General features: G+C 37.4%; 1 protein-coding gene across 3 annotated transcripts in view; it reads right to left on the reverse strand.

Annotated features, from left to right (window-relative positions):
• Positions 1–6,370: 6,370 nt before the first annotated feature.
• PIE1 (SNF2 domain-containing protein / helicase domain-containing protein) overlaps positions 6,371–13,808 on the reverse strand; it is a 134,702-nt gene continuing 127,264 nt past the window's right edge. For all 3 annotated transcript variants that reach the window (XM_089417712.1, XM_089417710.1, XM_089417711.1), the window contains 5 exons: positions 9,253–9,317; positions 9,106–9,164; positions 8,216–8,969; positions 7,520–8,091; positions 6,371–7,370 (listed from right to left, as the gene is read on the reverse strand). In XM_089417712.1, the coding sequence (XP_089273838.1) occupies positions 6,860–7,370; positions 7,520–8,091; positions 8,216–8,969; positions 9,106–9,164; positions 9,253–9,317 (1,961 nt within the window). In that variant the 3' untranslated portion in view covers positions 6,371–6,859. The remainder of the gene's footprint in view (positions 7,371–7,519; positions 8,092–8,215; positions 8,970–9,105; positions 9,165–9,252; positions 9,318–13,808) is intronic.

The raw sequence follows: 13,808 nt of genomic DNA on the forward strand, positions 1-13,808 counted from the left end.
GCTTGTTGAAGTTATAATTTTGACTTTCACCTCTTCATACAGCATATGCACAGCGGCTCTCAAATGTTTAGGAACCCCAAGCTTCTTCATTCTGTGCCAAAGCTTATCCCTAGGAACTGTGTCAAATGATTTTCTGATATCAACAAAACAACGACAAACTTCTTCCTTTTTCTCCCAAACTTTTTCAATGATGTGTCATAAAGTTATACAATGATCAACTGTGGAATGTTTAAGTCTAAACCATGATTGCCCTTTAGCACGCTTATCTCTTTCCTTTGCCCACTTGCTAATTTTGTTTTCTAGCATGCTTCCAAATAGTTTTGCAAACAAGGGGTTTATCATTATGGTCCTATAATTGGAAGGATTATTGACGTCACCACTCTTAAAAAGTGGTATTGCTAGACTAGTTGTCTAATTTGTGGGGAGCCCCTGTTGTATAATGTTGTTAAAAATTTTGTAATGTGAGGTGCAAGGATCTTTGAGCCCCACTTCAGATATTCTGCTTGGAGTTCAACTAAGTCTTTTGCTTCTCCAACACCCAACTTGTTGATACCCATCTCTACCTCTTGCACCATGAAGAGTTCAGTATCAGTGTTGACCAAGGGAGAAGGGTCAACCTTGGGATCTTGCTCATAGAGTTGTCTTGCATAGTCAAACCATTTAGAAGTTGTAATATTATTTCCAATTTGTATCTTTCTCAGTTGGAGCTCCTTCCAAAATAATTTGAAATTATTTTTCCCAAGGAAGATTAGTTCTTCCCTCCTTGAAACCATGAAATCGGTCTTTTTCTTGCTTAATAACTGCTTGTAAGCTTTGAGTTTTATGTTATCCTTGTTTGACACTTTCCACATTCTCCTTGCATTTTTGCATTACTCGTCAAACCAAGCATTAACCAGAATGCAATTTGTTTCAGACTCTAAGTTTTGTACTCTGCAAATGCGTACTGAATTAAATGTGTTAATTCATGACTGTGAACATCGTGAATTGTGATTTTCTCCTTCTCGAAGAGCCTCTCTAGCATCATTTTAAAGGTATTACAATTTTCTGGAGTCAAAAGAATTCTGCCCTGTGGGAGATTTTGTTGGACACGCTGAATTTGTTACTCTAATTGTTTTTTTCCAGTCCAAGAGAAACTTAAATAAATTGGCTTGTGATCTAATTTTAAGTCCCACAGCTAATCTCCAATCAAAACTTCCTCCATTTTCTCCCACAAACCATACAAGCAAATTACATAATCTACTACACTTGCTCCATTGTAAGTATTGCAAGTGAAATTACCAAACTTTTTCCATCTAATCAAGCCATTACAAATGACTAAATCAAAGGCCCCACATAGAGTAAGCAATTGTTCACCAAAGAGATTACAACTCTTGTCCTCTGAAATTATTTCTCAGTGATGATTACTCTCTTCTATAAGCCAAATAGAGTTGCAATCTTCTTTACAGCAAAGAATGCTAGCTTGCTCAATCGCAGTCTCAGCATTGAAATCACCCACTATAAGGACTTCACCTCGCTGATAATATGTTGCAATATCCGATTTTAAGGCTGCAAATGGATCTTTGTGGTCAAGCCCTCTACCTTTTTAGATTTTTGAAACTTGCAACGCAAAATAGCATGCTGCAATTCTGATGTGGTTTCCATTTTCTGATATTTTAAACCAAATGAATTGGGTATTTGAGCCTTCTTTTCCTAACTGAATGAGACAACCTTCTTTCTCCCTCACTAAAACCATGATACCCCTGTGCCCTTTGCCATTCCCTGATGCCTTGTTCCACATTGCCATCTTCCAGTATCTTTCAAACAGAGATCTCTTGCACCCTTCGTGCTCATGTGTTTCTATGAGGAAAATTATGTCTCTACCTTCCGCAATAGGCCCTAACTCGAGTCCTCGTCTCCATCGGTAACCTCTACAGTTCCAACAAACTTGCCCTCTACCTTTCTAGATTTTTGAAACTTGCGGTGCAAAATAGCGTGCTGCAATTCTGATGTGGTTTCCATTTTCTGATACTTTAAACCAAATGAATTGCGTATTTGAGCCTTCTTTTCCTAACTGAATGAGACAACCTTTTTTCTCCCTCACTAAAACCATGATACCCCCATGCCCTTTGCCATTACCTGTTGCCTTGTTCCACATTGCCATCTTCCAGTATCTTTCAAACAGAGATGTCTTGCACCCTTCATGCTCATGTGTTTCTATGAGGCAAAATATGTCTCTACCTTCCGCAATAGGCCCTAACTCGGGTCCTCGTCTCCGTGGGTAACCTTTACAGTTCCAACAAACTAATCTTAAGGAAACCTGGGTATGACTTGATTGTATTTATTTTGACATGCAAGATTCACATTTGAGGCTTTGTCCCTGCTTTCCCACACTGACCTTGCTTCTTGATTTCTTGTTGAAGAGTTTGTTCCCTATTCTTTATTACCATCTTGCTGCTTTGTTTTGGAATGAGGTCCAAATCGCGCTATCATTTCCTCCCTCATTTCCTCTTGTTGTCTTATAGTTAAATCTTCTTTCAGGAAAAAGCGAGAACCCCTCAAGAGATACTTCTTGCTTAAAATGATATATTTATCACGCAAGCTAGTCATGATGATTTTTATGACCCTAGCTCTCTCACCATTAAACTTACCCACCCTTCATGCTTGGCATATTTGTCCTTGCCATAGCAACTTGTCTTTCAAGAAGCCTCTTGCAAAGTCAAGAGTACATTCATTTTTTCCATAGTCTTTCACCCCTTTAATAATTATGTTTGCTACTCTATTTTGTCTTTCCTTGCTTTCATCTCTTGCTTCCCTAACCTTTAACATTTCCTCCCTCCTTTCCTCTTGTTGTCTTATAGTTAAATCTTCTTATAGGAAAAGGTGAGAACCCCTCAAGAGATGCTTCTTGCTTAGAATGATATATTTATCACACAAGCTAGTCGTGATGACTTTTATGAGCCTGGCTCTCTCACCATTAAACTTACCCACCCTCCATGCTTAGCATATTTGTCCTTGCCATAGCAACTTGTCTTTCAAGAAGTCTCTTGCAAAGTCAAGAGTACATTCATTTTTCCCATAGTCTTTCACCCCTTGAATAATTATGTTTGCTGCTCTATTTTGTCTTTCCTTGCCTTCTCTATCTTGCATGTTGTCAACCTGAATGTTTGTTTCTCCTTTATTAGCAGAATTGCTAATAACTTGAGCCCAAGTTTGTGAAACTTTGGTGGAATCTCATTTTCTTTCTTCTCTTGCTTTCTCTTCATGGTTGTCTATTTAGGCAATCATTTTCCCTTTATCTTGGGATGATATCGCATTTTGCACATCCACTTTCATGCGTTGCCATTCTATCTTTCCTATCAGGAGAGCTTCCTGTAGCAATGCCAGTTGTTCTTTCAAAACTTTATTGCTTTCTGCTAAAGCCTTGTTTTCAGCGGTTATTATATGAATTTTATGATCTATTTCCTGCGCTTCAGGGTCTAAAACTTCCAATCTTTGTTTTGCATTTAACAATTCTTTCACATAAAGATCAGATGACCAGGTGAGAGGAGATCAGATGACCAGGTGAGAGGTGTGGATGTAAAACTATTTAAGGCAAAATCATCAATAACTTTTCCTCCTGACTTCTTGTTGCCACGTGCTTGTAGAAAGGGCTTGTTTGAGTGCTTATTGTGAAGGGCTCGAGTACTTTCCTTTTGAGCCCGTTTTTTCCTTGTTTGTTTTAAAATGCCCTGATATTGTTAGGAATTGACCCAAACCCACTTCCCAACTTTGGCAGATGAGGCAATTTTCACTTGTCCTAAATCATTTGTCTCCACATGCTCTGAAATTTCTTGTCCCCTTGTCATGTTTGAATGCATTTGTCATTCAATCTGTTCTGAGAAAGATGTAGGTCTATAAAATTCCAAAATTACTTCGCATTGCTCCAGTTGTTGAGGTTATGGTTTTTCCCTGCTTAGGCTACACGCTACTCCCTGCTCGATACTTCTGCTCACTTCTAAAAAATAGTCCTTGGGTCCCATGGATCCATCGACGCATACATCGCAGTAGACTCTGTACAAGTAACCAACAAGTACCCAAATAATACCCCAACATCTGGTTTCATTTAGCAGTGCATGAATAAAACCTATACAAGGCCCACGTTAGTGCACTTCAGCAATCACAACCACAACTTCAACAATACACTGACGAGGAGGTACACATATGTGTAGCCAATAATAATAAATCTTCACACTCGGCCAGCGATAAAAGACACGCTGAATACACTATATTATCTTATATAAGAATGCTTTCTCAAAAGTTTTTTTTTCAAGTCCTACATGGAAAACACGATAAAATTTGAATTTAGACCTTCGTAAATGCTCTGTGTTGTCATTCCTATGCTAGAGCCCAATTATGCCCTCAAGAATCATACTCAAGGAAGTCGGGAGGAGGCAAGTAGGCAGGCGGGTAGGAGCAAAAAGCCATATGAGATAGCCAAAATCAAATGATTACCTCGTCCAAAACCATTCTTTTTTGTTGGCACAATTAGTAATTAAGTTCTTGCTCTCTAGCCTAGAGTCTTAATCAGATAGATGGATATAGAAAGAAAGAAAGAAATTATTTTAACATCCACGAGGCTAAAGATAGCCTATGGGACAGATTGCTTCATCATCTGTTTGATGTATTCGGCATTTTTTCTGTGAAGCTTCAAAATAAATGCTCCCAACTTCTCGACAAACCCCTCGCTAAATAGATTATCTCAAGAGCTAGCTGCCAACATATCTGCATAATTTTCTCTGTTGTCTGTGAAAACCTCACATTCTAAAATAAAATGTTTTTTTGTTTCCAACTTTTCCGAATGAAAAAAAAAAATGCATACTCTTTCCTCCCACACTTCTTTTGGCCTTTTCCAATGCCCTATTTCCCCTAAGGTAATTATGCCCTTACCCCTACCTCTGTCCCTTGCCGCAAATGTTGTTGTTGTCCCTACATATGATAGCTTTCACTGGATCCTCGAAAGACCAAGTCTCCAACAGAAAAGCCACAAAAGATTATGATTATGTTTGTTGTACGCATGGGCCACCTTAACCGGGGAGGGTTTTTGCGCTTTAGCTTCGACTCTGGCTTTGGGGACGTAGCAAAGCGAATCTGCATCGTTCTGACTGATTGTTGCTCTTCAACGTAATCGTTCATCAAATGAAAGAATGATTAGCATTGGCGACAATCGCCCTGCTCCAATCCTTAGATTGACTGAGAACACCTCGATTGGCAATGGTTCAATATTCTTCCAATTAATTGTAAAACACCCGGCGCCTAAAAAGTTAATCCAAATACAATTCATTATTTAATTACAAAATTGCTAACAACAAATTTGACAAAATATAGAGCCAGCATAATTTAACTTGAACACAACTATTCAAACTTCCTGGCCCATGACAGCCATTCAAACAACTTACTAATTGGTTAACAAATACATAAAGCCATGCTAATAAAACTATTGAAGACAGATTTAGGTAGGCTCATCTTCATATTCGTAGTTATTTATGCTATTAATAAGGATTTTGAACAATGTCTATCAAATAAACTCTCGATAATAAATACAACATAAACACAATCAATTCATGTATTATTTATAGAATAGAGGCAATAATGGTAAAAACGCTACTGTACCTGAATAAGCTCAAATTTCCACATTTTCCGTCCTCTGAACAAAGACATATTAACAAAGGCATACCCATTTCCATTAACACTGATACACAATCCAGCAACCTGTCTGAAAGTTGGTTCTACACCTTGCATACGTGTCGTTTTAACAGTTTTCGGTGGGATTACACCTTATACCGTGTAATTAAAATTAATGCATTGCAATTACCAAACCCAACTCCAAGTTACTTTATTTCGAACAAGTGTCTGAATCACAGAAAACATAATCAAGCGCCTTTCAACATTTATTACATTTTCCGCAAATTGTCCAGGGTGGACAGTAATGGCAAGCAGAAATTGATACGTCAGGAACCAGCAGAAGCAGAAATTGATACGTCAGGAACCAGCAGAAGCAGGGGCAGGGGCAAAAATGCTCAAGAAGGAAATCATCAACTTTTATTCGTGTCGACTTTTACTTCATTTTGAGACAACCATGGTCCATTAAGTGGGGCGCCGTCTAGATTCGTTATCTAACTATTGTTTTATTCATTTACACGTGTTTCGTTTGTTTAGCTACTTGGGTTTTTCCAGAAAATACAACCAGAAAATCATGCGATCTCAAAACTGTAAGCAACAGATAGCTCTATTAAATGTAATATTTTTTTCCAAATAAAAAAAGGATGGAAATAGAGACAGAGAAAAGGTAAAAGAGATCTCTAATCTTGCCGAAATAACAAAATTGCATTCTCATCACAAGAGAAAATTCAGATGTATGAATAGTGTAACATTTAGTTGCCACAAATTCTCAACTTGCTTCGCAGCACATAAAAACAGAAGCCGTTGTACAGCATTAACCACCTCCCATGAAATATATTACAATCTGACATTCCAACCCGAAAAGGTCTGGGCTGAGCCAATCAGATAATAAAATGGATAACGCGACCAACAAATTACTCATTGACAACCTTAGCATCGTCCTTTATTGTGGTAATAAGATAGCAAAATAAGGTAATAATGGTCATCTGCCTTGCACCTTCTCAGTTTACAAATGCATCAGATTACATTTACAAGGTCCAGACTATACATACAATCACTGCCCCGAGTAATATTTTCTTTCTGACATCTTCTCAGATACCATCTGTATTTCTGATCACTGAACGGAAAAACTCGTCATGGTGACTATCTGCCTTTAAAGATCTTAATGACAGAATGCATTATAATAACCTATTAACATCCACCATTCTGTAACTTGTGTGAATTAAACATCATAAGGTACTACAAAATAATTCATCGACACACTACTATCTGAAAAATTTCCCAAGCCGCAGCAATTAGAAGTAAAATCAGGGTCATACTGGTGTGGAATTACTTCAGTATCATACAATTGCTCAAAAGAATCTTCGCAGATGGTGCCTAGCCTAAAGATATCCTCTTCAGGTCCATTAAAAGTTGTCGATTCTAAGTTTTCTAAGATAGAACTCAAATGAACTAGCATCTCAGAATTTAAACATATATTGTCAGTTGGCATTGTTGTTTCAGTCCCTTCAACATCATCATCTGGTCCAGTAGAATCCTGCATTCCTGCATCAGTCTCCAAGAACCCCTGATTCAAATCCAAGAGGCGAGGTTGCTTAGACTTTGGAGGCATGGTCAGATCTGTTGCAGGTTGATGTTTCCCTAAACTTTGTGGCTTGGTCCCAGAAATATCCATGGTCCCACTGGAAGGAAAAGCTGCATTCCCCACCTCCAAAACCATTTCGTCAGTGTTCCTGCATTCATTAAATAACACTATTAATCAATTTTCATTGTCAAAATGAGGTGTTTTAAAACCACGAATTTAAAAAGTATCCAAAAGCATATAACCCATCTACAATCATGAAATAAATGATAGGTACACAAGATTTAAATATAAGCTTACCTAATACAAGTTCCAGTAAAACCACAACCAAGTTCACGGATGAAGTTGCTGGAAGTATTTGGTGGTGCAGGATGTACATCTGCCCCTTGCACAACAACAGTAATATACTTTGGGAAAGGAGGTTCATCAAGTTCACCTGGAATCTGAGGAAATTCCAGACTTAATACCAATTGTTCACCAGTTACTGGGGCACTTTCCTCCTCTCTAGTTGTTTTTTGTAAAGATGTGCCCTGATCTGAAATGCTAGCTGCTTCGCATGGTTTATCTTCCTTTACTTGACTTGACCCAAATAGTGCTGCTGCAACTAGTTCAGAATTTCTATTTGCATTACCCACATTTAAAATTCCCAGATCTACATTTAATGTATGGGAAGGGTGATTTAACACAGAAGTTGAGAAACCACCAGAATAAACAGATAAACTATTTGGAGGGAAGGCATTGTGGGTTCTAGTACGGCCAAATGCATTCCTAAACTGAGAGACAGCAGAGAGCACTGCTACAAAATGTCTCTGTAACAGCCAGTCAGTATCAGGCAGCTCTTGCACCACGTCTAGCAATTTTTTTACATGCTCCTGTAACATGATTCAGGATGTTAGAAAAAGTCCAAGCTAAAGACATATTGCTGAAAATGTCATTCAAACCTTACTAACAAGTTAAAGATGGCATGGGTCAACAAAATATTTGAATATTAATTACCTCTGTCACTCTTAATAGTGTCTTGGCAGATGAATTAGTTTTCTCACTGTTTGGATCAGTGGTGGCTGATGAAATATTACTAAGAAAGAGTTCTCCGAACCTTTCACGACAATGAACAGGATGACGGTACCTGCCTCTATAAAACCCACCACTTGATATGCCATAAAGAGTATCACTTGCTAGTTCCCAATTAATACCATACTCATGGACTATGGCACATAAAATAGCATCCTCAGATGTTGCCCATGGATCAGGAGAAGGAATATGGTCTCTAGATTTCCGTGTGCCCTTTTTCTTTTTCTTATCTAGCTTTATTATAGACACCTTCTTAGCAGGGATTCCTGTGATTGAAATCTTGCCACTTCTTTTGCTTCCAGGGCTAGAAAATTCATTCAATGTTGTCTCTAGACCATCACTATCAATATCAACATCCATAAATTGAGCATGTCGTTTGGTTCTATCCAATGCCAAGTCTGAATTTGCATGTTGCCTCTTAAGCTTCTTTGAGTGTCTGTTTTGAAGTATTTCATCTTCAAATAACCTGAGAGCTTTGCGTTTCTGCTTTGAAAAAGTACCAGCAGGGAGTTCATCACTCTCAGAGCTGTTCTCATACTCGAGACTTGATTTGTTGTTTGCTTGGTTCTCACCATTGTCATCCTTTCTGGAATCCAAATTGCGCCTCTTAAGAGACTTGAACTTTGTCCGTTTCAGCTTCTTTTTCATTTTGTTCTTAAGTGATCTTTTAGCCTCAAACCTGTTTGGAAGAACAAAAAGAAAGCATAGAATTTGATGAATTACAATCAAGCTCAAGTATTTTAGACTACTATCATAAAGACACGGCAAAAGAAACAGACAAAAAAATTTGTATTGAGTAGACAAAGGACCCTTACCCATCAGCGTCTAAACCTGCTTCATTTTCAGAGTCCCATTCAAGTTGATCTTGCAATAGCTGCACCAACATCATGAAACAGGATATTATTTTTTACATAATCACCAGATTTAAGAAGAGTGGAAATTTGCTTTGGAAAAAAATTTACCTGCTGCTGTGTCAAAACCTCGACTTGTTGGCGGTAAGTTTCATTTGCACACTCAGTATCCCAACCTGCTTTGAAAAACTTAATATTTAGAGCTCTGATGATTACACGTGACACAAAACAAAATGTACACTGTAAGGAATAATAAGATTATTGATCTTTATTATTATCCAGTGCTTGTTATATATATTATTACTATCGAGTATTTGATGTTCAAATTCTGATTTTTATTTGAAATTGACAAGACTTGAAATGAAACGTAACTCTATGGCATGAGAGTTTTGCACTAGTGTTTAGGAATTTAAGTCCTGATGGATTTTGACATATTTCAAATGACCTCTTCAACTGGTAGGCGAATGGTAAAAACCCTTTGTTCACCTCTGCATGTCCAAAAGAAAATGAAACACCTCTCATGGATGTCAACCCATGGTAAGTTATTGCAACTAAGTTACACGAAGCATCGAAAAGTTTCAACTTTCAGAGTTTCTGAAATGGGTACATTTAGAAACATCACCTCCCAAAAATGGAAAAGTCGGTCGAAACGTCAGCCGAAACATCATATATGTTATATATATATATATATATAAAGAAATTTATAAGTGAATAACACATTATCTTTCAAGAAAAAAGGGAATATGACCCATAGATAACAATTTAGAAGGAAAACCAAATCTATATTAACTCTCATATATGATTACATGATGGTCAAGTTTCAGCCGAGTTTCGGAGTTTCGGGTATGGTTACGTCCCAAAACGTGAGGTTCCTAGAAGTTTCGTGCAACATAGTATAATTGCAATCATATTTTGGTATATTTGTATAAACAAAATAACAAAGAGCTCTGCTGGTTATACATATGTGACAATGTGACCCAATACAAAATGCACACTCTCGGAAATAATGAGATATATTATTGGTCTAGTGTATTACAACTAGCAGCTATATCATTTTTGTTTTCACCCATATTGACTTGGTAGTTGCCATAGGAACAACATTGCATGGTTTTTCTTGTGTAACAGTCTTCTGTTAATGACTGCATACTCAACCACAAGATGCATTGCACCAAGCTCTATGACATATATTTAACTACGTTTATTGTTTTCTTATCCCACATTACAATGGTTTAGGTTGCTAGCAGCAAGAATGGGTAACAAAAACAACTCAAGTAAAAAAAACAACTGATGAATGAACATTAAACTGCAAAATCAAAAGACTGATAAGCAGATTGTCGTAAATATATGACAGCAAATTCCAATGGTAAATTCCATGGCATCAAATCACATCAGCACTTCAACTTAAAGGCTTTATACTTTTTTGGATGATGTCATGTAGAAGCTCCTTGGCAACTATTCACATCTAGAGGTTTTTTTAATCCTCATTTTCAGAATTGTAAACAATGAAGATGAAGACCCCAAACATCAACTCCTACAACAAATTGATAACTCGGCCTTTACCAAAAGGTTAAGTGCCTCAGTATTGAATAAACCTGAATTTCATGTAACTCCTGTAGGCAATCAAAATCATTTGAAGAATGGGCAATCATTGTCACTGAACCCTAAACTTTGTATTAAAATTAAGTTCCCAGAAGGTATGAACATTAGGACAGTTTCGCACTTTTGATTTACTCATAAAACTCTGGGCTACCCCACGCTGGTTGAATCCCAAAAATTCAGGATTTCTTCTTTGAAACAGTTGAGACTCGAGAGTCATTCAATCATGGTTCTGTAAAGTGTGGTTCCACACTTGTCCTTGGCCAGCAGCTCCAGCAGGCCATGACATCTTCATCTAGCTTTTATGTTGATGTTTGTAGCTCAAGCAGGTAATTCTACACACGCCCAAGTGTCCAGGCATGCAGAGGAGGTCGCCCAAAGTCTCCTTAGACACTTGCTCTACTGTGAACAAGCTGCATTTGTAACTTAACCTAAATCTAACTTAGGAAAAGCGCATAATTGTTGTGTTGGCTAATTGAGCTAAAGAAACAATATAAAAAGTAAATTACTTACTTTAGTAATTATGTTGTAATCTCAGTCTTTGATCTCAAGTGAAGCAAGATCTAATCTCAGCCGTCAATCACTTTGGAGATTACGGTTAGGGATTTAGTTCAACGAAAAATTATAAAAGCGGGGCTAAGGAGAAGGAGAGATCACATTGTACAACAGCACAAGATTGAGAGAGACATCTTAGTGAAGAGTGTAATACTCTAATGTGTTGGGTCCAACGAAGGGGGGCATCAAAGAGATCCAAATCAGCGAGTTTGAACAACTAAAGTAGATTCTGAATATTTTAATGATGAACCGATTTGATTGGGCAAAATTTGTTGTCATTTTTTTAAAATTGGTTGTGTTATCGCTTCCACTAATTAATGTTAAGAACCTAGTTGTGCATTAATTCAGTAGATTTGTAATATGCTAGGTTAATGGTTTGCCTAATGCTAAGTTCACAGGGGAATTAACATGGTATCAGAGCAATAATCTCTGAGAACCGATCTCAAGGTGCCAAGTTCGGCCACAATCGTATGAAGTGAAAAAATTTAATGCAGAAAGGTTCTTAGCCACGCAAATTCATACCATTGTATGATCACAAAATTATTTTATTGCAGGAGCAGCCAAATTTAAATTTGGCTAAGTACCACGACCAAGTCTAAAAATTGTATGATAGACCAAATGGTAGACAAAAATAAAATAAAAACTAAGGAAAAAAAAGAGCGTCGATAGTCCTCAGTGGGTTGTTAGACATATTGGCTGCAAGGAGTGGCAGAGACATCATACTGGGTCGTCGGGGAGGAGGGGGGGTGTAGGGTGTAGACAAGGTGTAAGCACAAAAAGAGAAGTCACCAAGGCAAACACCAATCGCTACATCGGCCACAACGGAAAACACCACAACATTATCAGGGGCTAGACAGAGCAGACAGAAGTCGCGATAGACGTGCATGCAGAGACCATGGACCTAGTGATCAGTCCAAGATGACTGTGTGACACGAAGAAGCCAATCTGTGGATCGATTTGAGCAAGTGGAAATTCAAGGCTCGAGGAGTGGCCACTAAGGATACCAAGGGCCCGCAATAGAGCCAATAGCCGAGACAAGCAAACAATGGTCATAGTCAGTGTTGCACTTATCACAATATTATCAAAATTATCGGGATAATATTGCAAAACCAACCTCGACAATAATATCGGCATTAATTATCACAATATTTCAACTTATCATGATAATTTAAGTAATTATTGTGATAATTTTACGCCAAGGGATAGCTCAGTTGGTCGAGCTCATGTTGTTAAGTACCTCGCCTATCGAGAGGTCACAAGGTCAAATCTCCTCGATGCCCTTGGGGTTAGACCTTGCTAGTTTGGTCGGCGGGTAGATCCCTTTGTGTTGATCTACCTGGATTTTCACGTGGATGTAGCGGCCACTTAGTGTCTGTGAACCACATTAAAAAAAATGGGGGAAAAATTATTGTGATAATTTCGAAATTATCGCCTTGTCTCTATCAATTTCAACTTATTGACTTTTTTTTCTACGCTAATTTTTTAAAAGTGAGTTAGGGGATTGAGCTCTGAGGATACTTTGACTATTGCCATCAAGAAAACAAGAGAAAATATATTGTTTTCATTTCCCATGATTCACCTCTTGAAATATATAATCTAGTAGTTAATAGTAATATTAAATTCTTATAGTAAAAGTGACATTTTCCTTTATCTTTCATTTTCAGCCTTTTACTTAAATTTTTAACATTACCATTAATTGACTCAGGATGTTTGAGAGTGGCTTCGACCTCATTGGATTTCATATGGAGAAAGTAGAATTTTAGATCCCATTCAAAATCCAGCAGACTTAACAGTTTTTAAAATTTCAAGAATGGCGGGACTGCAACGTTTCTACTACCTTCTCTGATGTACGAAGCTATGGAACTAACATTTAATCAAAATCACCAAGCCCTCTATGTATCTTGATGTTGGTGGCATTGACTATTGAGCTCCTCCTTCATGACCCTAATAAAATTGTACACTTCAATCAATTATTCATGACCCTAGAAAAAGTACACTTCACTCGAGCAAAATGATTGATTAGGATGTTAAGTTTTTTCTATCTATTTTAATGCTCAAAGAATGATCTTGATGAGGATCCCAGTATAAGCAATGATTTTGATGTTATGTAGCTATTTGTTGTAGCATGATTTTCTTCGATTTCAAAGGCCATTTAGAGCCTCTCTATTGTATCTTTTTTTATTTAGAGATGGCTTGCACTCGATGATATTTTGGTTATGTGCACCCTTGCTATATACATGAGAAATTTTGCATATTTATGTATAATAATTTGGATTCATATGGATGCACATGAATTATATGTTCTTTTCAAAATTTGAATATTTTATGTATTTTTTGGTCAACCAATCTTAAAATGATTATTTTTCTATTTTCTGAAGTTTCCCGATAATTTCCAATAATTGTTGAATATCAAGATTATTAAGATGGTTTTCGACAATAATCACATCGAAATTCATTTGTCGACGCATTTCGAACCAACAAGTGTGGTTCATCGTCAGGACGAGATGAAGAATCAG

Source organism: Pinus tabuliformis, chromosome 3_2 (assembly GCF_031772625.1).
Source record: "Pinus tabuliformis cultivar Carrire ecotype Pingquan chromosome 3_2, CPIR1, whole genome shotgun sequence".
Lineage (NCBI taxonomy): Eukaryota > Viridiplantae > Streptophyta > Pinopsida > Pinales > Pinaceae > Pinus > Pinus tabuliformis.